At 40.3% G+C, this 26,149-nt stretch overlaps 1 protein-coding gene across 25 annotated transcripts in view; it reads left to right on the forward strand.

Annotated features, from left to right (window-relative positions):
- The window catches only part of nrxn1a (neurexin 1a), a 775,979-nt gene extending 750,215 nt beyond the window's left edge, over positions 1–25,764 (forward strand). For all 25 annotated transcript variants that reach the window (XM_061910433.1, XM_061910435.1, XM_061910444.1 and 22 more), the window contains one exon: positions 24,060–25,764. In XM_061910433.1, the coding sequence (XP_061766417.1) occupies positions 24,060–24,364 (305 nt within the window). In that variant the 3' untranslated portion in view covers positions 24,365–25,764. The remainder of the gene's footprint in view (positions 1–24,059) is intronic.
- Positions 25,765–26,149: the final 385 nt, after the last annotated feature.

Consider the following 26,149-nt stretch of genomic DNA (forward strand, 5'->3'; position numbering starts at 1 on the left):
AGTAATGTTTTAAAATTTCTTGGTACACAGCTGCATTGACTCAGGACTTGATGAAACAGAGTGGACCAACACCAGCAGCTGACATGGCTCCCCAAACCATTGCTGACTGTGGAAACTTCACACTGGCTTTCAAGCAACTTGGATGTTGCTCCTCTCCAGCCTTACTCCAAACTCTAGCGCCTTGACTTCCAAATGAAATACAAAACTTGCTTTCGTCTGAAAACAGGACTCTGGACCACTCTGCAACTGTTCAGTGTTTCTTTTCCTTAGCCCAAGTCAGACGCTTCTTCCGTTGTCTTGAGTTCAGGAGTGGCTTGACCATGGGAATACGGCTATTGTAGCCCACTTCCCGAACACGTCTGTGAACAGTGGCTTTTGATGCCTGGACTCCAGCTTCAGTCCACTGTCGTTGAAGCTCCCCCAAATTCTGGAAGTGGCTCTTCCTCACAATGAGGTTAAGGCTGCGGTCTTCTCTCTTGGTTGTGCAGCGTTTCCTGCCACATTTCCTCCTTCCAACAAACTTTTTGTGAATGTGCTTTGAAACTGCACTCTGTGAACAGCCTGCTCTTTCAGAAATGTATTTTTGTGTCTTACCCTCCTGATGGAGGGTGTCAATGATGGTATTCCGGACAGCAGTCAGGTCAGCAGTCTTCCCCATACAGGGAAACCCTTGCAGGTGTTTCGAGTTAATTTGTCGATTCAAGTGATTAGTTAAATAGCCTGCTAGTATACTTTTTCAGGAAATTCAAATATTTTTGAGATAGGATATTTGAGTTTTCTTAAGCTGTATGCCATAATCAGCAATATTAAAATGACAAAAGGCTTGCAATATTTCAGTTGATGTTCAATGCATCCAGAATGTATGACATTTTAATGTTTTGAGTCGCATTACAGAAAATAAAGGACTTTATCACAATATTCTTATTTTCTGAAACAGTCCTGTATATGTATATATGTATATATGTATGTATGTATGTATGTATGTATGTACATATATGTATGTATGCCATTATGTATGTATGTATGTATGTATGTATGTATGTATATGTATGTATGTATGTATATATATGTATGTATGTATGTATGTATATATATGTATCTATGTATATATATATGTATGTATATATGTATGTATGTACATATATATATATATATATATATATATATATATATATATATATATATATGTATATATATATATATATATATATGTATATATATATATATATATGTATATGTATGTATGTATACACAGTATATGTATATATCGGACAGTTTTCTTCTGGTATCCTGCTCATGTATTTATAGATCCCTCTCAGACCTGGTGCCACTGGTAGGGCTTACTCATGGATACGAAAACATACCTTCAGGCTTGTCAGGCATGTCGACACAACCACCATCTTGAGTAGGGGGTTTCGTCAGACCGTTGTGCATCTTACTGGAACCGACATTTGAATCACTGATAGACCTCTGTCTCAGTTGACTAACACAGACAGAGACATTGCATCCCCCTGCTCAAGATGGCAGTCGCACTGAGTCACCGTTCCAATGGACGGCAGCTTCAGAGGCGGCATGTACGCATTCCTCCTTTTTCCCCGTATTGCATGTGTTTGGACATTGTTGCACATGCTCTTGTGTGTTGTGTTTTTGTTTTATTGAAATTGTTGTGGACGTTGCTGTGCATCTCAAGTTACATGTTTTTGGCTGTTTGCATGTGTTTTGGACATTTCCACGTTTGTCCTGTCGGTAACTGTAAAAGTGAAAAATGTAAAAATTAAAATGTAAAAATGTAAACTAGACTTGTTTAGATGCTCTGTCCGAGAAGACTATTCTGTCACTATTGTTTGACTCTGAATCTAGTCTTGAAAGAACATAAGAACGATGTAAAGACAAGAAAATCTCATCTCGAGTAAAAGTAATCAGGTATCCATCCGTTCACTAGTCTCCTGCTATGAACTCCGAATAAATCATCCACTTGTGGAGGCTCCTCCGGGTCGATGCTGAAATGACACCCCACCTTTTAACCAGGCTAAATGAAACACCTTTAAGTAATTCCTTCAAGGACCTCATTTCATGCTCGCTCAGCTGCCCGTTCATCATTCGCCATTAGCATGAGTCCAACCACTTCTGACTCATGCGCCATCATCGGGCGCACCGCCAGCATGTCACAAGTACACTTCTCGAGGACACTGATAATTAAAGAGGGATTTAATAAGTGTTTTGGCTGCACTACAGATGATACGGTGACCTGTCAGCAGATTGGAGCCCCAAACTCGACTACGGAATGACTCCGTCAGCTCGTGATTATGACAGGAGATGGGGAGTCAGAAGATGATATGACACTAATCTGACTAAATGACACCAATGTAACGAAAAGGCTGCAGACCAAGCGTGCTCAAAGGTGTCATGCTCCTACTTCTCCCTAAGCCAGGCCTAGCCAACTACCTGTGGCCCCCCAAAGCTTTTTATTTGGCCCGCCGAACATCACCCAAATAGGCTTGGTGAAACCATTTAAACTAGGGTTGCTCTTGTATGCAGTACTCCCTCCACCCCACAGGGGGCAACATTGAGGCATGTGTTTCACAATGAAGTAGCTGTGGGGTGAGTAGAATAAGTCTCCTCATTCAAACCACTGCCACTAAAGTTTAAGTTAAAGTACCACTGATAGTCACACACATACACACACACATAGGTATGGTGAAATTACCCTCTGCTTTTGACCCGTGTTCTTGTTCACCCCCTGGGAGGTGAGAGGAGCAGTGAGCAGCAGTGAAAGCCGCGCTCGGGAATCATTTTGGTGATTTAGCCCCCCAATTACAACCCTTGATGCTGAGTTCCAAGCAAGGAGGCAATGGGTCCCATTTTTTATAGTCTTTGGTATCACTTTGAACTCCCGACCTACCGATCTCAGGGCGGACACTCTAACCAACCACAAGGCGACTGAGAAGGTTGAGCAGCACTATCAAGCCCGAAAAAAAATCTAAATAAATTGCAAAAATCTGACTTTTAACAGCGACTGGACAAAGTATGAATGTTCTGCCCGAGCCAAAGCTTGAGTCATTGTTTCCTGTGGGACCTTTTGAAATACGGACACATTGTTCCAGACAAGCAGCAACAATCCCAGTGTGTAAACTTCATCACAAAACTTGGTCGGATCCTTATAAGTTGTGCTTAAATATATTTTATTTGTTCGGTATTGAAAATACCGAACACATTTGTGATGTCTTTTTTATGTGTTGATTTTTCTCCGAGTACCGTATTTCCTTTAATTGCCGCAGGGCATATAGTATACACCTGCCTTGAATTACTGCCGGGTCAAACTCGCTTCGCAAAATAATTAGCGCATGCTTAGTATTACCGCTTGGTCAAACTCCTGACGTCTCGAGTGACACTTCCCCTGTCATCATTTTCAAAATGGAGGAGGCTGATTTCAATACCGGTAATTTGAAATCGCATAAAGGGAAGAAGATTAAGAGCTAGTCAGTAGGATTTAAGGTCCAAGCTTACATCACACTGAACTTTTTACTGCATGCCTTTGGTAAGTGCCGGAGTGAGAAGAGGTTTTAAATTAATTAGTGCCCCGGCGGCAATTCAGGGAAATACGGTAATTCATTCTCTGGCAATCAAAGCTGGTCTAATAAATGCAGCGCTAAATTTCACCAGTAGAGGGCAGTAACGAGGGTTGTCAAACCCTTTTTAGATCGGGGGCCACATGGAGAAACATCTACTCCCAAGTGGGCCGGACTGGTAAAATCACAGCACGATAACTTAAAAATAAAGACAACTTCAGATTGTTTTCTTTGTTTAAAAATAGAACAAGCACATTCTAAAAATGGACAAATCCTATTGTTGTTCTTTTTTTTTTTTTAACTCAAAGGGGAACATTATCACCAGACCTATGTAAGCGTCAATATATACTTTGATGGTGCAGAAAAAAGACCATATATTTTTTTAACCGATTTCCGAACTCTAAATGGGTGAATTTTGGCCAATTAAACGCCTTTCTGTTTATCGCGCTGGAGGCGATGACGTCAGAATATGAAGTCGCCGAGGTAACACAGCCGCCATTTTCATTTTCAACACATTACAAACACCGGGTCTCAGCTCTGTTATTTTCCGTTTTCTTGACTATTTTTTGGAACCTTGGAGACATCATGCCTCGTCGGTGTGTTGTCGGAGGGTGTAACAACACTAACAGGGAGGGATTCAAGTTGCACCACTGGCCCGAAGATGCAAAAGTGTCTGCCGCCAGATCCCCACTGAATGGGCCAGAGTGTCTCTGCATTTTACCGGCGATGACAGACATGGCACAGAGATGTATGGATAACCTGCAGATGCATTTGTAACGATAAAGTCACAGAAATCACAAAGGTGAGTTTTGTTGATGTTGACTGCCAGCTAATCGATGCTAACGTGCTACGCTAATCGATGCTAACATGCTATTTACCGGCGGTGCTAAAGCAGACATGGCACAGAGATGTATGGATAACCTGTAGATGCATTTGCAAATATATTACATTTCCTTCCACCCACATTTAATGCAAAAAAAACAACACTTACCAATTGAAGGATTTAAGTTGCTCCAGTGTCACAAGATGCAAAAGTCCTGATCGTTTGGTCCGCACATTTTACCGGCGATGGTAACGCAGCTATTCGGCCATGCTATGGCTATGAATAGCGTCAATAGCTATTCGCTCAATAGCTTCAGTTTCTTCTTCAATACTTTCATACTCCAACCATCCGTTTCAATACATGCGTAATCTGTTGAATCGCTTAAGTCGCCGAAAGCCGAGTTTGAATCCGAGCTAATGTTGCTATATCTTGTTGTGGTATTCCCATTGTTTGTTTACATTGGCAGCACTGTGTGACGTCACAGGGAAATGGATAGTGGTTTCGAAGATAGCGAAAATAAGGCACTTTAAAGCTTTATTTAGGGATATTCCGAGACCGGTAAAATTTTGAAAAAATCTTCAAAAAATACAACTAGCCACTGGGAACTGATTTTTATTGTTTTTAACCCTTTTGAAATTGTGATAATGTTCCTCTTTAAATGTTGTGGTTAATAGTATTCCATCATTATTTATACTTTCTGAATACATTATGTGATAATGTTCATCAATCAACTTATTGATGTTAATTTTCAATCCATCAAGATACAAGAATAATATCAAAATCAAATTACAGGATGTTATTTATGTAGTTTGGTCATTTTCCTCAACCGGTGCACTAAAATGGGGTTATCATTTTTTACGTATGTAGCATAATCTACAAAGATACAAAGAATTGCTATTGTGACATCTAGTGGACACATTTAGAACAGTAGTTTCTTTCATTCCGAAATTTCGGCTGACTTTTTCGATTTAGCAAATTCATCCCGTGGGCCAGGGGCCGTATGTTTGACACTCCTACCTTTTTTTGAATATGATGAGACAGGTTCATTATGTGCATAAAGGTGTAGTTTATTGTGCGAATGTATTGACTATAAATATTCCATTGTATTAAGGTAAAATACACAATGGACATTATTCTTTTGTAATGTTTATTTTATGTTTATATTTTTTTTCTTATAATCTTAAATGAAGAAAGAAGTGTAAAGAAATAAAACTGGGAAAGAAAAATAATTCAAAAGAAGGAACATCAATCCTGAACAAAACATCTGGAGCTTCTGTTAACTGTCTGTCTAGCTGCACACGCTGGAAATTCATTGACAGTTTCAGTGTGAAAACCGATCTTTACCATGCAATTAAGTATACGCAGTCTCAAAGGAATATAACCTGCGGACGAACTTTTTGACAAAACATCCAAATTTAAACTGTCTGGCGCCTTAGCCCTTGGGCTCTTGAAACTGCGGCCCTCTTCATTATGTAGTTGAATAGCCCTTCTATGAGCTCTCTGAAAACCCTTTTGCACAGACTATTAAAAGCACTCTTCTATTTGAGCAGCACCAACACGGAATGGGTGGTTAAAGGAAGCCCAATCATTTTTCGGTTTTGGTGGTAGTATGAGAGGCTGGATGGTACAGTAGCTGTGTGAAAGGGGATAAAAGGTTAAGTTTAGCACCTGACACTCACACCTCGCTGAAAGTGATTGTCCTGCAGATATATTATATGTTTTAAGTCACGGGAAGTTGCTGTGTGAACATTCACAGAACAAAGTCTGGCTTTGCTGGGTTCTGTGTAAAATGCACCGATGTGAATTAGAGAACGTACAGTTGGGAAGGGAGTCATATGGACTCATTCCTGGGTGGATCTCCCGTGAGAGGAAGAGGAGGGGGCGGGTAATCATTTTGAAATGTAGTCTGCTGAAAATGATGGAAAGCGACACTATATTGCAACTGATGCTGTGGTCAAAGTTGGAATTACCACAAAACACATTTTAAGATGTTCTATAGTCTTATGCCATCTGGCAGCTAAAGTGGATAGTACCCTCCCCCCACAAATTTGTCCTGTTTCATATGTCGGGTAAACCGTGGAGCCATATGAATCCCCTTTCCACTGTAATTTATGTAAAGAAAATGTGAATGCTGTAAAGCAGTGAAGGGAATTTATGGCTCGGCTCCTTTTGTCGCTCCGAATTACATTTAAAAATGAATTTCAATGTAAAAATATAGTTCTTAGCAAATATTTATCATCTAAATGTCTTAATGCTCAGCGTGAAACAGATTGCTACAAACATTTTTTTTTATATCCCATTTTAATTAGACGAAGAGGTTCAATCTGTTCTGTAAGTAAGTTTCCAAACAGGGAAGTAAAATAACACAACTTAAACAAAACATGACACAGCTGATAGTTGGAAATATTTGGACGTGTGACCCAGTTAGTAAACAGAACACAATATGGGGGAACTTTACCAATCAATTTTATATACTGTAAGGCAGTGGTTCTCAAATGGGGGTATGCTTACTCCTGGGGGTACTTGAAGGTGAGATTTTTTTTTAAATATTCTAAAAATAGCAACAATTCAAAAATCCTTTATACAAATATTTATTGAATAATACTTCAACAAAATATGAATGTAAGTTCATAAACTGTGACAAGAAATGCAACAATGCAATATTTAGTGTTGACAGATAGATATTTTGTGGACATGTTACATAAATATTGATGTTAAAGATGAATTTTTTTGTGAAGAAATGTTTAGAATTAAGTTCATGAATCCAGATGGATCTCTATTACAATTCCCAAAGAGGGCACTTTAAGTTGATGATTACTTCTATGTGTAGACATTTTTACTTATAATTGAATCACTTGTTTGTTTTTCAACAAGTTTTTAGTTATTTTTATATCTTTTTTTCCAAATAGTTCAAGAAAGACCACTACACATGAGCAATATTTTGCACTGTTATACAATTTATTAAATCAAAAACTGATGAAATAGTGCTGTATTTTACTTCTTTATCTCTTTTTTTCAACCAAAAAGGCTTTGCTCTGATTAGGGGGTACTAGAATTAAAAAAAATGTTCACAGGGGGTACATCACTGAAAAAAGGTTAAGAACCACTGCTTTAGGGGAACACACTATATTGCCAAAATTATTTGGCCCCCCCATCCAAATGATGAGAATCGGGTGCCCTAATCACTTGGCCCGATGTATAAAATCAAGCACTTAGGCATGGAGACTGTTTCTACAAACATTTGGGAAAGAATGGGCCGTTCTCAGTGATTTCCAGTGTGGAACTGTCATAGGATGCTACCTGTGCAACAAATCCAGTCGCGAAATGTCCTCGCTCTTAGATATTCTAAAGTCAACTTTATTACAAAAAAAGTGAAGAGTTTGGGAACAACAGCAACTCAGCCACCAAGTGGTAGGCCATGTAAACTGACATAGAGGGTCAGCGGATGCTGCAGCGCATAGTGCAAAGTATTTCTGCACAGTCAGTTGCTACAGAGCTCCAAACTTCGTGTGACCTTCCTATTAGCCCACGTACAGTACGCAGAGAGCTTCATGGAATGGGTTTCCATGGCTGAGCAGCCTAAGCCAAGTCCAACGCAAGGCGTGGGATGCAGTGGTGTAAAGCACGTCACCACTGTAGCAGCGGAGACGCCTTCTCTGGAGCGATAAGTCACGCTTTTGCATCTGTCAATCTGATGGACCACTCTGGGTTTGGAGGTTGCCAGGAGAACTCTACATTTCGGATTGCATTATGTTGAGCGTGACATTTGGTGGAGGAGGAATTATGGTGTGGGGTTGTTTTTCAGGAGTTGGGCATTGCTCCTTAGTTCCAGTGAAAGAAACTTTGAATGTTCCGGGATCTTAAACAATTTTGGACAATTCCATGGGATTGCACTTCAAATACTTTTGGTAATAAAGTGCATCTTTCTGTTTTATGCCAACCAATTGAATCTCAGCTTGGCTGTGATGGAGTGACTGAAACCTGTCCTCGCCAGGACTTAAGGTGATATTGTCAGCGTGATAATTTTAATCTATGTCTGGCATGAGACTGAGAGAACAACGTTGGTAAGGAAGCTTTTTCTCAACATTCATCTCCCCTTTGAGTTTACTTTGAGGGCTGCCACAAAGCTGGGCACTTTAAGGTCTTTCGCTTCGTGTTTCATTTTGCCCCTGGGTGAGTTTGAGTTGAGTTGGCTGCCCCATCATTTATAAATGGAAGTCAATATTAGAACACTGATGAACCAACAGTCAGAAGTTTTGGGAGAGTGTCTCAAAGGCCTCGTAGAGAGCAAGTCCGAGCTGTACTGCCAAGCATGCGCTCTCCAAAATCAGCCCCAGCCCTCATATGCGCGATTGATCTGAGAGACTATGAATGATATCCGCTGATGCCTTCAGGTGGCTCGATACACAAGGCAGAGAGTAAATGTCTACTAATGAGCTGTAATGAATGCTAATCTTTTGGCACAGAACTTAGCTCATTGCACTGCATTAAATGTGGTATTAATCCATTTAATTACTTGGCTCAACGTAGCTTTCTTGTTTAAGATATGTTAAATAGCAGAACGTGATTGATAGTCTGACTGTCATACCGTTTAATTACATGTTTAAAGACGTTTTCACACCTGCGCCGACTGGATTGAAAGGGAAATGAAGAGGAGTCTTAAGGAGAGGCCACAAACTCTATCGAGCATATGACATTAGCCATGTTTACGTGGACATAAACAATGGGAGCATAGACCCAATCAGATTAACAATGATTCATATAAACAAGTCAATCGGAAGATCGTAATTCAATGCAATCCATTTGGAAAGAAGTATAATTTGGACTGAAAGAGTTGGTTCATGCCGATCGTTATTCCGAACGGCATCCATAGACACACCCATTCGAAGCCTGTCTTTGTGGTTGGGTTAAAATCACTTTCACTGTGCATCAGTGTGACAAGTATTTGCCTTTGAATATGTTTGCGCTGCAAGTCAAAGTTTACTAAATCAGATTTCTTCCAGCTGACTTTTTAGTTTACATGTCTGATTTTTATCAGACTCCAGTATAAACGCACACAGGCTCAAATGTGGCCTCAACTTCAATTGCAAGCGGAGTTCGATAAAGTAAAAACAAAGGAAGGATTCAGTAAATGAACAAGGTAATTGCTATTGCACAAGAAAACAGAGACACCACAGATCCTGTGTTGGTTGCTTTGTGCCGTGGCCATTGTCTAAAGAAAGTAGGCAGACGATAAAAAAACATTCCTGTGCACATGAATGACGGAGCTCGACCAAACATAAAAGTCCCAAAAAAGTTGCGTTGCCGTTTAGACTGCAGTCACATTTGAAAAGATACGATTCCAAACGGATTGGGACTACCTCCTGATGTAGCCAAAATTTAATGCAAAAATATCAGATTTAAAGTACTTTGGAGCGCTTAGATTGACGAAAAATATCCAATGTGTGTCTTATTTGCTTTCCAGTGTAAACAGTACTGTAGGCTACATTCACACTGCAGGGTCGGATGTCCAATTGGTATTTTTGGTCAAATTGGATCTTTTTAGTGGCTGTTCACATTACAAAAAAAAATTGTTTTTAATGTCAATGCAATCTGACCTGCGTGCGGACATGATTTCATTACATTGCACACACTGCCATGTTCATAAGTAAGTAAGTAAAGTCCACTGAAGGCGGTCTCTGTATTGGCGCATTTGTGGCAATTTCAAGGATTTTGGGCAATCAAACTCATTTTCTCAACCACATTGTATTGCGCGTCAAAGATTAAAGTTAAAGTTAAGTTAAAGTACCAATGATTGTCACACACACACTAGGTGTGCTGAAATTTGTCCTCTGCATTTGACCCATCCCCTCAATCAACCCGTGGGAAGTGAGGGGAGCAGTGGGCAGCAGCGGTGCTGCACCCGGGAATCATTTATGGTGATTTAACCCCCAATCCCAGCCCTTGTTGCTGAGTGCCACGCATGGACAATGGGTCCCATTTTGTCAGTCTTTGGTACGACTCGGCCAGGGTTTGAACTCCCAACTTACCGATCTCAGGGAAGAAGTAGGAGGGCAGGTATTTTGGCTCTGGCAGTTGTAGGAGATAACTTGCTCCGATGTCTGCTTGAAGAGCGTGTCTGTGGGCGAGCAGTCGGAGACAGGAGTGGTGGAGATTTCACGTGAGTTCGTAAAACACATTATTTTGACCATTTTTCTGCTCCGTTGTCAACTATTTTATTTGTAACCGTTAATTTTTTCGAATAACTATGACGCATATTGCTTTTAGATTACGTTCTGATCGGATGAATGCAACCTCACATTGAGGACGCATCGCATATATATCTGATATATGTCTACACATAAAAGAGGCCTGGGTCGGATATGAAAAGTTCGGAATTGCAATGTTCACACGGACACGAAAAAATCAGATACAGGTCGCATTTGGGCAAAGAAATCGAAATTGACCTGCAGAGTGATCAAGGTTTTAGTGGCAGCCAGATGTTACGCCGAGCAGGTTCATTTTTTTAGAAACCTTAAAAGGGCCCTTTTGTGCAAAAACTACTTTTCTTGCCTATTGGTACTTGCTGTTGTGTATTTGGGATCTGCATAAGTCCCGAAAATGTTAAACTAAACCATGGAGGCATTGCGTAGATATTTATAAACAATCTTACCTTCCTTTCTACTTCCGCCAAACAAGCTGTTTGGAATTTGCACAATTGGTAACCTTATAGATTGGGAAAACTGACAGCGGATTATCCATACATAGTATAAATGTACCCAGAGTGCCTTGCGTGCTGCCGCCATTGTAGTCCGCACTGTAGTCAATAAGCTCCTTCTTTTTCTCTATCCTCTTATTGTGGGCCAGACTTCCTAGTACATGCACATCAATCAATCAATCAAAATGTATTTATATAGCCCTTAATCAAAAGTGTCTCAAAGAGTTGCACAAGCCACAGCGACATCCTCTGTTTAGATCCCACATCAGCGCAAGAAAAAATTAATTTGCCAATGGGACATGCATCTTCTGTTGTTGCCATTTCTAATACGAAGTTGCGTATGATTCAAACTTATATCTGTCAATAGACTTGCTATAAAGCATTAAAAACTACAACACAGTGGGCAGGGGGAAGACGCAGTCAAAGTGGAGGCATGTAAATAAGACCGCCCACAAAACGCCGCAATCTGTAGAGACGGTCTGGAAGCAGCTTGAATATAGTCCGTAACACATAATTCCTGCAACATTTTGACCAAAGAACCATGATTACATGTTTTGTAGTCAACAAGGAAGTGTTTTAAATGCAGAAAAGAAGAATAATTTAACTCCTTGAATTGAACCATGAAATTATTAATGTGGACCCTGATTTAAACAAGTTGAAAAACGTATTTGTGTGTTACCATTTAGTGGTCAATTGTACGGAATATGTACTGTACTGTGCAATCTACTAATATAACTCTCAATCAATCAATCAATCCTTTAAGAGAAATTGGGATCAAAGGGCTTGAAACACCAAGTTATACAATACAAGGTCATACAAACGGAATTCACCAAACCAGCGACCAAATCAAAAATTGCTGGACAAGTTTGAAAGCTTCGTTGTACAAAGGTAAAAACGATAAAAGTGGATTACTTTATGGGAGATTGTTCATTGTCAATATGTCTTGCATTGGCGTGAATAGTTATTTGGAGGAGGAAAATGTTGATACAATGACAACAACTCCGTGTTTTATCAGGAAGATAGCACCACAACCGTTAAGTTGATGTACATAGACATACATAAAATAGACACGGCACCAGAGAGGAGAAAATCAAATGTGTGGATTACAACGAGCCAATGAGCTGAGGCCGTGTAGTCAACACGGCGTACAACTAAAGATAAGATAAGATGCTTTATTTGTCATTCCACTTGAAGTACAACAACATTAGTTTAGGGTCAGCCTATCGAAGAATCAAAGATACAATTCGACATGGTGTAGACAGGGCAGGAGGTTTGATGTGTCTCTAAATGGCACGTAAAAGATCGGAAAGGGGAAAAACAAGAGGAGGGAGGACAGAAAGCTACTGCCAAACTACGCTTCTGTGGGGGGCATAGTGTGGAACTAGGAAAAAAACCTCAGCAAATATACAAGCACACATTACGACATAGAAACTGGGATAGGCAAAAGAAGTTTCTTCTAATATTTCAGGAAAAAAGACAATGCTGTACATGCCCAGATGGTTTGTTCTGATTAAATGCTTACCGTCTTAATACGCACATCATTATCGGATCAACTTCTTTAGTGTTTGTGTAAACCATGGTATTAGAATGCCAATCCCCTAAGTTTTAGATCAAAGTACAGAAATGCGCCGCATGTAAACATAGATATTATCTGCCAAAATGCAGACAGGGAACATTCACAGCTGTCTTTGACTAGATATTGAACTTCCTGTGTAGTAGAAAATACAACATCATGATCGTTGGCGTTCAGTAACAAGCTTTTTTTTTTTTAAATATACATGTTGCTCTGTAACCAGAGGAAACGAAGCTCACTTAGGCGGGCTGTGCGAACCCTGAATAAGTTGAAGAGGGGCATGGGCAATAATGTAGAATAGCACTTGTTCGACTGCAAACACACTAAGTAATTATCTGCAGAGTGCACATAGCAACTACTGTAAGTACATTATGCGTGTAATCAACAGTTTGCATGCAAATGTTCTGCACTGTTGCAGTCTTTCAAACAACCTATTGTGCATTCAATTCATTAAAACTTTTGGTCACCTGTGCATGGGGACCATTCTCAGTAAAATGTTCCGCTGAAAGGGATTGTTTGCACTGGGAGGATCATAACACTTTGGCATGTTTAGGCCTTGACACTAACCTAATATGTATGTGATTAGGTTTACAATGATAATTTATCAAATTCTACCTGACGTGTGCATGTAGTTTGTATTTGCACGGGAATTACATGTGAATATTTGATTATATTTTAACGCTGATTAAAACATTTTTTGGGAAGCTGGCCGAGTGAATCAGTTCAATTTGTTTACTGTGTCATATTGACCCAAATGGTCTCCTGTGGACGGGACTCTCGCTGCTGTCTTGGATCCGCTTTGAACTGAACTCTCGCGGCTGTGTTGGAGCCACTATGGATTGAACTTTCACAGTATCATGTTGGACCCGCTCGACATCCATTGCTTTCGGTCCCCTAGAGGGGGGGGGGGTTGCCCACATCTGAGGTCCTCTCCAAGGTTTCTCATAGTCAGCATTGTCACTGGCGTCCCACTGGATGTGAATTCTCCCTGCCCACTGGATGTGAGTTTTCCTTGCCCTTTTGTGGGTTCTTCCGAGGATGTTGTAGTCGTAATGATTTGTGCAGTCCTTTGAGACATTTGTGATTTGGGGCTATATAAATAAACATTGATTGATTGATTGAAATATAAGACAAGCCCTCTGTGCTACGCCTCTTGCCGTCATCGTGTGGGGTTCAGTGCCGATCGTTACAAGACAAATCATAGCAGGTTCGACTCTGATTTATTATTTCAATAAACCTGTTGTCTGGCCAGTCTGTCGCAAAACTTTCTGGCTTACTGGCTCTTCCTGCTGGTCGCGGCACACCTTTCGGTGTCCGATGGCTGCGTCTGTTGCGGGGACTCATCTTTCCCGGGGTCTCTCTCGTCGCTCTTGTGGTCGTTCGTGTCGGGTTGTTCCTCTCCTGACGCTTCTTTTTAAGCAGCGTGGTGTAGCTGGCAATGAGAGCCCAGATGACGTCATCACCCTCCACTTCCGATGGCTATTCCCTCACGTTGGGAGACACTGTGACGCGCCTCTTGCCGTCATCATGTGGGTTGCATGGATCATCAACGGACGACATCGCATTGCACAGCGTCCCTGGTTCAATTCCCACCTAGTACCAACCTCGTCACATCCGTTGTGTCCTGAGCAAGACACTTCACCCTTGCTCCTGATGGGTGCTGGTTGGCGCCTTGCATGGCAGCTCCCTCCATCAGTGTGTGAATGTGTGTGTGAATGGGTAAATGTGGAAGTAGTGTCAAAGCGCTTTGAGTACCTTGAAGGTAGAAAAGCGCTATACAAGTACAACCCATTTATCATTTATTTGACTTTTTTATTTTTTCAAATAAAAGTCGCTCGCAGTCAGTCGGTCGCTCTTTCAGTGCTTCCTTCTCTGCTCGCGCCGGGCGACTGAAGGTGCTCGTCTGGTCTTCCGTCTGGCTCTCTGTGGTTCTCGCTTGTCTGTTCGCTCGTCTGATCTCCTGTCCAGTTGTCTCCTACTACTTCCGCCCCGATCGCTCCTCCTTTGCCCCTTTTATTCTGCAGCAGAAGATGCAGAGATTGCGAGCAGGTGTATCGCTTACGCACGTGACTCGGCTTGCTGCCGCATCGCTCCGGGTGCGCCACGCCTCTCCTCTCTGCTGCATTCTCCACCTCCCGGCCTCCATCTTGGGTAGGACAGCCATATTTCCTAGCCCGCTGTCAGCTTGTTGGCTCCGTCTCTCCACACCCTACTTTTCAAGAAGGAAAACATTTCCTTATTTTTCCTTGTTTTTTAAAAATCAATCAATAAATGTTTATTTATACACCCTCTAAATTACAAGTGCCTCAAAGGGCTGCACAAGCCAAAACGACATGCTCGGTTCAGAGCCCACAAAAGGGCAAGGAAAAACTCACAACCTAGTGGGACGTCAATGTGGATGACTAAGACAATCCTTGGAGAGGACCACAGATGTGGGTGACCGCCCTTCTAGGGGAGACCAGAAGCAATTGATGTCGAATGGGTCTAACATAATGTTGTGAAAGTCCAGTCCATAGTGGCTCTAACATAATAGTGAGAGTCCAGTCCATGGTGGGGCCAGCAGGAGACCATCCTGAGCAGAGACGGGTCAGCAGCACAGAGATGTCCCCAACCGATGCACAGAGTGGTCCACTCCCGGGTCCCGACTCTTGACAGCCAGCACTTCATCTATGGCCACGGGACCTCTGCCCTTCTCTCCACAAGAGAGAGGGGTGCAGAGGAGAAAAGAAAAGAAACGGCAGATCAACTGGTCTAAAACTGCTCCCCTCACTTCCCAGGGGGTGATCAAGGTGATGGGTCAAATGCAGAAGACAAATTTCACCACACTTAGTATGTGTGGGACAATCATTGGTACTTTGACTTTTAACTTTAAAAGGGGTTCTATTTAAAAGCCAGAGTATACAAATGAGTTTTAAGATGGGACTTAAATGCTTCTACAAAATCATGTGTCAATACTAGTGAAATCCTACTTGACTGCATTATATTTTGATAATCATCCAGTATTTCTTATCCGTATAACATTTTTTGATGAGTCCATTCCAATAATAACTATTATCTTAAAATATGCGTCATAATTCCTTTAACTAACTTGCCTAACCTATGACTGTTTTCTTGGGGAAAATACTGTCTTTTATTGCGAATAACATGGCATTTGAATACATTGATTATTGGACAAAATGTATTCTAAAAATGCTGAGAGAAGCAAATGTGGGATATTGTGCCGAATTATAGAGGTTTACAAAGACATAAAGAATACCAGCTATATCAAAAAGTAAGGGGATCCTTGCTGTCGAGCTTGGCTAAGAATAGGAACAAAGACAAACATAGAAGAAAGAAGCACTTGTCCAGACAAAAGACCCCATTAATTGATTTAGGATCCAAGGGAGTGAAAAAAGCAGTCTGCTGCAAGCCAGTTGCCAGATTTAGGAGGATTGAACAAAACTGAGACTTGAGCAACTATCCTCCCCAACGTGCAGTCCTGCAAAATTCTCAGATACAAGAGCGGTAGGCTACAATGTTGTTTTAGTCACAATTTTTGGGGGGGAAAAGGTATTTCAGCTTTAAATTGCTTTAGTTTTAATTGGCAAAATGTGTAACTCAAATTAGTATAGTATAAAAGTAAGTATAAACAACAAGACCACATTTATTGAGGCTACTTACAAAGCATCTGAATGAAATTCGTAACAAAAAGCCGACCTGCATGTACAAACCCCGTTTCCATATGTGTTGGGAAATTGTGTTAGATGTAAATATAAACGGAATACAATGATTTGCAAATCATTTTCAACCCATATTCAATTGAATGCACTACAAAGACAAGATATCTGATGTTCAAACTTATAAACTTTATTTATTTTTTGCAAATAATAATTAACTTAGAATTTCATGGCTGCAACACGTGCCATAGTAGTTGGGAAAGGGCATGTTCACCACTGTGTTACATCACATTTTCTTTGAACAACACTCAATAAACGTTTGGGAACTAAGGAAACTAATTGTTGAAGCTTTGAAAGTTGAATTCCTTCCCATTCTTGTTTTATGTAGAGCTTCAGTCGTTCAACAGTCCGGGGTCTCCGTTGTCGTATTTTACGCTTCATAATGCGCCACACATTTTCGATGGGAGACAGGTCTGGACTGCATGCGGGCCAGAAAAGTACCCGCTTTCTGTTACTACGAAGCCACGCTATTATAACACGGGGCTTGGCATTGTTTTGCTGAAATAAGCAGGGGCGTCCATGATAACGTTGCTTTGATGACAACATATGTTGCTCCAACACCTGTATGAACCATTCAGCATTAATGGTGCCTTCACAGATGTGTAAGTTACCCATGCCTCGGCCACTAATTCACCTCCATACCATCACAGATGCTGGCTTTTGAACTTTGCACCTATAACAATCCGGATGGTTATTTTCCTCTTTGTTCCGAAAAGACACCACGTCCACAGTTTCCAAATATAATTTGAAATGTGGACTCGTCAGACCACATAACACTTTTCCACTTTGTATCAGTCCATCTTAGATGAGCTTGGGCCGAGCAAAGCCGGCGGCGTTCCTGGGTGTTGTTGATAAATGGCTTTCGCTTTGCATAGTAGAGTCTTAACTTGCACTTACAGATGTAGCGACCAACTGTACCTACTGACAGTGGTTTTATGAAGTGTTCCTGAGCCCATCTGGGGATATCCTTTACACACTGATGTCCGTTTTTGATGCAGTACCGCCTGAGGGATCAAAGGTCCGTAATATCATCGCTTACATGCAGGGATTTCTCCAGATTCTCTGAACCATTTGATGATTTTACGGACCGTAGATGGTAAAATCCCCAAATTCCTTGCAAAATCTCGTTAGAAACGTTGTTCTAAAACTGTTCGACAATTTGCTTACAAATTGGTGACTCTCGCCCCATCCTTGTTTGTGAATTACTTAGCATTTCATGGAAGCTGCTTTTATACCCAATCATGGCACACACATGTTCCCAATTAGCCTGCATACCTGTGGGATGTTCAAATACCTGTTTGATTTGCATTCCTCAACTTAATCAGTATTTATTGCTGCCTTTCCCAACTTCTTTTTTACGTGTTGCTGCTATCAAAATCAAAAGTTAATGATTACTTGCAACAACAAAAAAATGTTTATCAGTTTTTACATCAAATATGTTGTCTTTGTAGCATATTCAACTGAATATGGGTTGAAAATGATTTGCAAATCATTGTATTCCGTTTATATTTACATCGAACACAATTTCCCAACTCATATGGAAACGGGGTTTGTATGATGTACGTTAATGTTAAAATCACATATCAATTTCTGCACAAGGTAATCATCTCTGCATGATGTCATTTCATATACAGGTGCATCTCAATAAATAAGAATATCCTGCAAAAGGTATTTTATTTCATAGTCATCATTGTCACCGACGTCCCACTGGGTGTGAGTTTTCCTTGCCCTTATGTGGGCTCTCCCGAGGATATCGTTGTGGTTTGTGTTGTGGTTTGTGCAGCCCTTTGAGACACTTGTGATTTAGGGCTATATAAATAATCATTGATTGATTGATTGATTGAAGTCCAATTTGGATTAAAATAAGGACAATAGGCCTAGTCTCAAATGCTTTGGCTCAAAATTGGATCTCTTTAATGCAGTTACAGTATAAGGCTTACTAGCCAATGATTTTCATGCAATTCTTATTTATACGGAATTTTCAAGAATCTTAATTTGTTATGACTTATTTTTAAATAGACATGTTTCTTTACTTGGCCATATCTGCGTTTGCCCACTGCTCATTTACGTCATATGTTGGCAGCCAAGAGGGAATTTTCCAACTTGTGACCTGTTTCGAAAATGTTGTATTATAATTTTTATACCAAACAACATATTGCAAGATTCTTCTTCAATCAAGGATCCTGCTCAATCAACTCTGAATTGGATCGTCACCCCAAGAATTGGAATCGAATCGTGAATTGTTGTGATATTCCCATCCCTGCTGGCTTTGTCAAGCAGTGGCTTTTACCCACAAACTGCCAGCATTCTTCACACCTGTCCCCGGGGATAAGTGGGCATGTCAAAAGCAGAACTAATCTGTTTCAACGCTCAGTCACACTCTATCCCCCGAAGGATCTCTCTGCTCGTCCTTGAATGTCTTCTGGCATGGGAAGATTACTTTGACCACTGATCAGACTAACCATTGTGGAAAACATGTCAATGAACAAGGGAGGCAGCTCCACTCCCCACAGACAACCTAAGAGACCCGGTGTCCTTTTTACAGTTTTCACTTTAGCAGTGATGAGCGCTGCCTAAAATAGACGCATCCGTCCTCTATGTCTGTCATTAGATAATTTTGCACCAGTCAAAGCGATGTTTGCCTCAACACTCAGACAGAGAGACTTTAATTTGGTCAACAGCAGAGCTGTTTACGACGGATGACTAATTAAAGCGAAACGGTTGACATACAGTAAGTCTTGCTATTGTGTGGACACCATGAAATGATGACATTCCGGACATGTTGATTTGTTTCTCTCTGAGATGATATTAACTTGACTGTCACTCTGAAGGAAAAAAATAATAGCATTTGCATTTGCACCAAAGAGTACACCTTCATACTAGAGATGACATCCTACATGTTTGGCTCTATACTCATGACAATATACCATGACTCCCCAAACTTTTTGACACAGGGAGCCACATTGGGTTGAAAAAAAAAAAAAAAAAAAAATATATATATATATATATATATATATATATATATATATATATATATATATATATATATATATAATATATGTATATATATGATGTATGTATGTATAGGATATATGTATATATATACAAATATATATATATATATAGGATATATGTATATATATATGATATATGTATATATATACATACATACATGTATGTATATATATATATATATATATATATATATATACATACATGTATGTACATATACATACATGTATGTATATATATATATACATATATATACATACATGTATGTATATGTATATACATGTATATATATACATATATATGTATATATATATATATATATATATATATATATATATGATATATGTATATATATGATATATGTATGATATATGTATATATATGATATATGTATATATACATACATGTATGTATGTATGTATATATATATAAATATATATATATATATATATATGTATATATATATATATATATATATATATATACGTACATACATGTGTATATATATATATGTGTATATATATATATATATATATATATATATATATGTATATATATATATATATATATATATATATATATATATATATATATATATATATATATATATATATATATATATATATATATATATATATACATGTTAAGTCAGGACAAAACACAGGGGGCTATCTTATCCCTACAAGCCTGTTTCGCAGGTTTCCCTGCTATAAAATTCCCTGACGGCACAGGGAAACCTGTGAAACAGGCTTGTAGGGATGATATAGCCTCTTGTGTTTTTTCCTGACCTATCGTATATTCCACTCTACCCGGGTATTGTGCACTGTATAATGGATGTACCACAGAAAGCTTCACTATACTGTGTGTGTATATATATATATATATATATATATATATATATTCCGAGCGCGATTATGTCCTGTTATCGATGGAAAAAAGCATTTTTAGACAATGTGATTTGCCTGAGCGGCTAGGAGAAACCGAGATTAACAAGTGGTAGAAAATACTTTTTTTAAAGAAATTGTAAAATTTTTAATTTTATAGGAGTTGTTGAAGTTGCGTGTACAGCGAGCTGCGGAAGTCCAGGTAGGGCAAGGCAAGCTCAGAGGTGCAGGGACAGGTAGGGGGTCAGGGGCAGGAGCGAGGCGTCAAGCTCCGTATTTAGGCAAGAGGTCGAGATCCAGGAAGGAAGCCAAGGAACCAGGGGGAATTCGGGGGGACGAGACACACAGCTCAAAACCAGGAAACGGAGGAACGCTGTGTATGGTGACACAAGACGATGAGCACAGAGGAGGAGAAACACAGAGAGATCAAAATACACATAGAATTATAGACATGTAGGCTGACTGTACAGGAACTGGCGCTGGAAGGTTGTGGCTTCGCTGTAACCGAGCTGGGCGAAGATGAAAGGCCGATGTGTGGTTTCCTTTAATGTTAATAAACGTACAATGTTATGCAGAGGTATAGTTATAGCAATTTTATAGACAAATTATACTAATTATAGTCAAGTGAGGAGTATTTACTTTTTATGAGGGTTGAGAAGCACAGCCGTAACTGAATAATTGCGACTGGCAGTTCGAGGGTTTCCGACTGGTTTGTGTGCATCATTGTAACTACAACCTGAACTTAAGACGTCAATCCCTCAATTATAGCCCAATCCTGCAGAACCAGGCTGCTTTCATTTCCAAATGCGGTGTGTTTGGATTCCTCCAATGCAACAAAGACAGACTTAAGCAGAACTGATGACTGCAACAAAACACGCAGTGAGATGTGCCAGGAGCGCTGAATAATATCAGGGGGGCTGACGTGTTTTCAAAATATGCCTCATTGAGCAGCACTATTTCAAAAGGGAAGCGGACAGCCTTTTCGGCAAACGAAAAATAAAAAAAATCTGCTGAGTCTATTGACGAATTGTTTTCCTCATTGAGTCATCCTGCTTACATTTATAGCAGATGTTGGAAATAAACGCTGCTCATGTCTGCTCATTCATGACGGTGCTGTAAAACTCCTAATGAGCTGTGAGCTTCTACTGGGCTTCCTTCTCAATCATTAACACATCATTCTTGCCAGCTTTTCGACTAAATTTAACACATCTCATTCTCCTTCCCCGGTATCGAACCTTCATGCTGCCATTTGTGAACATTTCCTTTCAACATAATTATCCGGATAATGTACTGCAGGAATATACCGTGGATTAGAAAGGGAAGTTGGTATGCACATTAATTTAATGGAGAATATATTTTTAAAATAATACCTTAGTGGATGTGAAAATGCTAACAGTTTTGCATATGTCATGCATCAAGTTTAATGATTCTGAGATGTACTCAGGCAAAACTGGAGGGAAAAAAAAGTTAGCATGCTGATGTTAGCATGTGAAAATGCTAACATTAACATGCAATCAGTTAGCATATAGCATGTACCAAGTTTAATGACTGAGGTGTACAGGAGCAAAATTGGCACACAAAAAAAAGTTTGCATGCTTTTTGGCGTGTGTCACGTATCAAGTTTTATGATAAACGGTTGAAAAATTTGTGAACAAAGTGAAGTCCCTGATGTTAGCATGCTAACAGTCAGCATATGTCATGTACCAAATGTAATGACTGAAATGTACAAAGGCAAAAATTGGTAAAAAAAAGTTAGTAAGCCTAATATTAGCAAGCTTGAATACTAACATGCTAACAGTTAGCAAATGGCACATACCACGTTTAATTACTTTGAGGTGTACAGGGGCAAAATTGGCACACACAAAAAAAAAAGGTACAGTTGGCATGTGTCACATACCAAGTTGTATGATTCCGGTTAAACGGTTGCAAAATTAATGAAAAAAGTAAAGACGCTATTGTTAGCATGGTGTATGGTAGCATGCTAACAATCAGCAAACGTCATGTACCAAATTTGATGACTCTGAGATGTACAAAGGCAAAATGGGGGGGGGGAGGGGGGGGGGGAAGTAGTGTGCTGATATTAGCAAGCTAGAATGCAAAAATTAATATGTTAACAGTTACCATATGTAATATACGACGTTTAATTACTCTGAGGTGTGCCAGGGCAAAATTGGCTCACAAAGAAAAAAAGAAGTTAGCATGCTAACAGCTGGCATGTGTCACATACCAAGTTGTATAATTCCGGGACAAACGGTTGCAAACTTATGAAAAAAATTAAGATGCTAATGTTAGCATGGTAGCATGCTAACAGTCAGAAAACGTCCTCTACCAAGTTTAACGACGCGACGTGTAAAAAGGCAAAATTGGCTAAGAAAAAGAAAGTAAGCAATGTTACTCGGAAACGACATTATGTGACATTCCCTTGTCGTTTAGTAAAAAGTAACGTACGATATTATGGCTGTCCAAGGGTTTAAAACATAGTTTGCAAGAGGTTTCTATAAAGGTTGTAAGAGTGTCTGATTTAAAAAGGGGCATTTTGACTTTCCGCCAAGGCTGCCCTTTGTCACTGATTCTGATTATAACTTTTATGGGCAGAATTTCTAGGCGCAGTCAGGGTGTTGAGGGTATCTGGTTTGGTGGCTGCAGGATTAGTTCTCTGCTTTTTGCAGATGATGTGGTCCCGATGGCTTTATCTGGCCAAGATCTTCAGCTCTCAACTGGATCGGTTCGCAGCCTAGTGTGAAGCGACTGGGATGGGAATCAGCACCTCCAAGTCCAAGTTCATGGTTCTTGCCCGAAAAAGGGTGGCGTTGGGGAGGTGATATGGCCCCAAGTGGAGCACTTCAAGGACCTTGAAGTCTTGTTCACGAGTGAGGGAAGAGTTGGTCGTGAGGTCGACAGGCGGACGCTGATTCGATCCGTTGTGGTGAAGAGAGAGCTAAAGCTCGCAATTTAACCGGTCGATCTAAGTTCCTATCCTCACCTATGGTCATGATCTTTGGGTTATGACCGGAAGGACAAGATCACGGGTACAAGCGGCCGGAATGAGAGAGGTTGTGAAGCTCTGTCATTCGGGAGGAGTTCAAACTAAAGCCGCTGCACCTCCACATTGAGAGGAACCAGAGGAGGTGGTTCGGGCATCTGGTCAAGATGCCACCCGATTGCCTCCCTAGGAGAGGTGTTTAGAACATGTCTGACCGGTAGGAGGCCATGGGGAAGACCCAGGACACGTTGGGAAGACAGTGTCTCACGGTTGGCCTGGGAACGCCTCAGGATCTGGATTTTGACTTTCTAGCCTAAACAAAAACACATTTTTTTAAGATGGAAAGGAGCCATTAAACAATTTCAAATGGCAGTGTTGTTATGCAACAGTTCAGGCAAACCTTGATCCTTCTTGCATTTCTACTGCATCATTTTACCTGTTGACAATATTTCTATTTTACCTATCTCGGGATGCGAAGGATTGAAAAGTATATTTATGGAATTGAATGGGGCTAACCCGATCAAATATTGATATCAGCAAAACAATTATCCGTCTGCAGGGAGGTGCACCGCACTTCGATGCATTCATGCCGTCTGAAATTACCCAAACGCAAGAAAATGTACATTGCAAGACATTAGATAGTACTTTATTGATTCCTTCAGGAAAAAAATTATTTGAAATAGTAAAGTATACACTTATTTCAAAGCAGTGCTAACCACATGCCAGCCATCTCGTGTCAGATATTTGTACTACGGATGATATCCTGAGCCATGCAGTCATCCTGTCTTTGTCTCCCATACAGCCAATCCCACGGGCGCCGGACCAAAGGGTTTCCCAGACTCCTCCGAGGTTTTCCGGGAGTCCAGCAGCACCACGGGCATGGTGGTGGGCATCGTAGCAGCGGCGGCTCTGTGCATCCTCATCCTGCTCTATGCCATGTATAAGTACCGGAATCGAGACGAGGGTTCCTACCACGTGGACGAGAGCCGCAACTACATCAGCAACTCTGCTCAGTCAAACGGTTCTATTGTCAAAGAGAAAGCGGTGAACAACGCAAAGACTTCAACGAAGAACAAGAAGAACAAGGACAAGGAATACTATGTGTGATTGTCAAAGTGCTGGTCTTTGGCAGACCATCTGGAACATTTAAAGAAAAGACAGCTATTGTGTACAGTATGATAACAAAATTGAACCTTATTTAGTCATTTTCTTTCCAAAAAGACAATGCTCTGAAAAGTAAAAAAGAAAAAATCGGAAATTATTTCTGCAGACGCAAGACCGCCTGGAACGAGAGACTACGGATGGAAAAATGTCTGTAAACTGAAGACAACCAAATAACATAATCCATCTGTGATTTGACTCCAAGAACCAAGAACGGGATGATCCGACTGCTTCGTTTGTGGCCGCCAGAGGAGGGCAGATGCACTTTGCCAACCGGGGTTCCCGACCTAATGGTTTCATTTTAAATTGCCTGTGTTTGTGGTGTTTAGACTTTTGCTTCTAAAGAATATGGCACCATGCATAACAAACATTTGATTTGAAGGAGAGACTAAACCATCTGACAGCAAACCCCACAAGGGGAAGCGGGGCCGGGGTAGGAGGATGGAGATGGGGAACTGTGTGCTTGACGGATGTCCACAAAATCGGCCAAAGTGTCTCAGTTAAGCAGAAGGGACTGTGAGCTGATCAAGTAGACTGCAGTGTCATTTACAAGAACAAAATGTCCATTGTGCCAGTAAGACAAGAGGAGGCCTTTGATTTTAGACTTTTTTTTTTTTTTTTTTTTGCATCTTGTGAAGTCTAAAGGCGAGCGCTTGCTCAGAAGTGACAGTGTGGGAGCCATGCACGCGCACACCGATCCTTTTCTGTGTTTATATACAGTACGACCCCATCTTAATGTGCTTTCTGAACTGTGACAATGTGGTGTTTTATAGCCTGTTGTATAGATGATGCAAAATATAACAGCTCCTAAATCTTTTTTTTTTTTTTATAAAAAAACATTAAAAGGACACAAAAAGACGTAATTGTTAAGTGTTGCTAGACATAGATTTAATGAACAAATCTGCATCTTTTTCTTTTTTTTCCACCCCTCTCGCCCCCTTCCTATGTTTACATGTGTTCCTTCATAGTTGTTTTTTTTTAGTTTTTTTATACAAAGGCTGAGTAGCCCACCTTGACCCAAAACTGCACAAAGGAGCAGAATGGTTGGAGAATCACTGCCTTCCCCTTCCAATATGACTGGAGTGAGTGCGGAAAACAAGAAGTCTATACAGGCGGATGACAACAGTGATGAAGATACATTCATGTGTTGTGTGTTTACAAGTTGCATTATCGAATAGTCCAATGGTCCAGTACTGATACAAATTTCGGACGATTCCACCAGAGTTCATTTCAACAGTTCTGTGTTTGTTCTGTCATGCTGTCCGTCAGTTCTGCTCTCCAGAGACCTGTACTTGGAATGAGTATGAGGAAAATGAACATGAACTATAAATGATGATTATAACTTAGCCACGTCTACTTCTCTTTTGTCCCTTCTCTACTATCAATTGTGTCCCACACTCACGACAAAATGAATGCAAAATCTATCGGATTACCCAATACACGTCAAACCCTTTCAACACAATATGAAACTTTATCGTATTAAGTTTTGAACAGTGGTTTGCGGTCATGGCCAGCAAGGCCTTCTCTGCTGGCCTAGCATAACCAGAAATCATGATCATAATTAAAGATAAAAGTAATTTTTAATTTACTTTCCCTTAATATCTAAATAGTACCGCATAAGTCGCTCCAGAGTATAAGTCGCACCTGCCGAAAATGCATAATGAAGAAGGAAAAAACATATATAAGTCGCACTGGAGTGTAAGTCGCATTTTTGGGGGAAATTTATTTGAT

This window comes from Nerophis ophidion, linkage group LG09 (genome assembly GCF_033978795.1).
Source record: "Nerophis ophidion isolate RoL-2023_Sa linkage group LG09, RoL_Noph_v1.0, whole genome shotgun sequence".
NCBI lineage: Eukaryota > Metazoa > Chordata > Actinopteri > Syngnathiformes > Syngnathidae > Nerophis > Nerophis ophidion.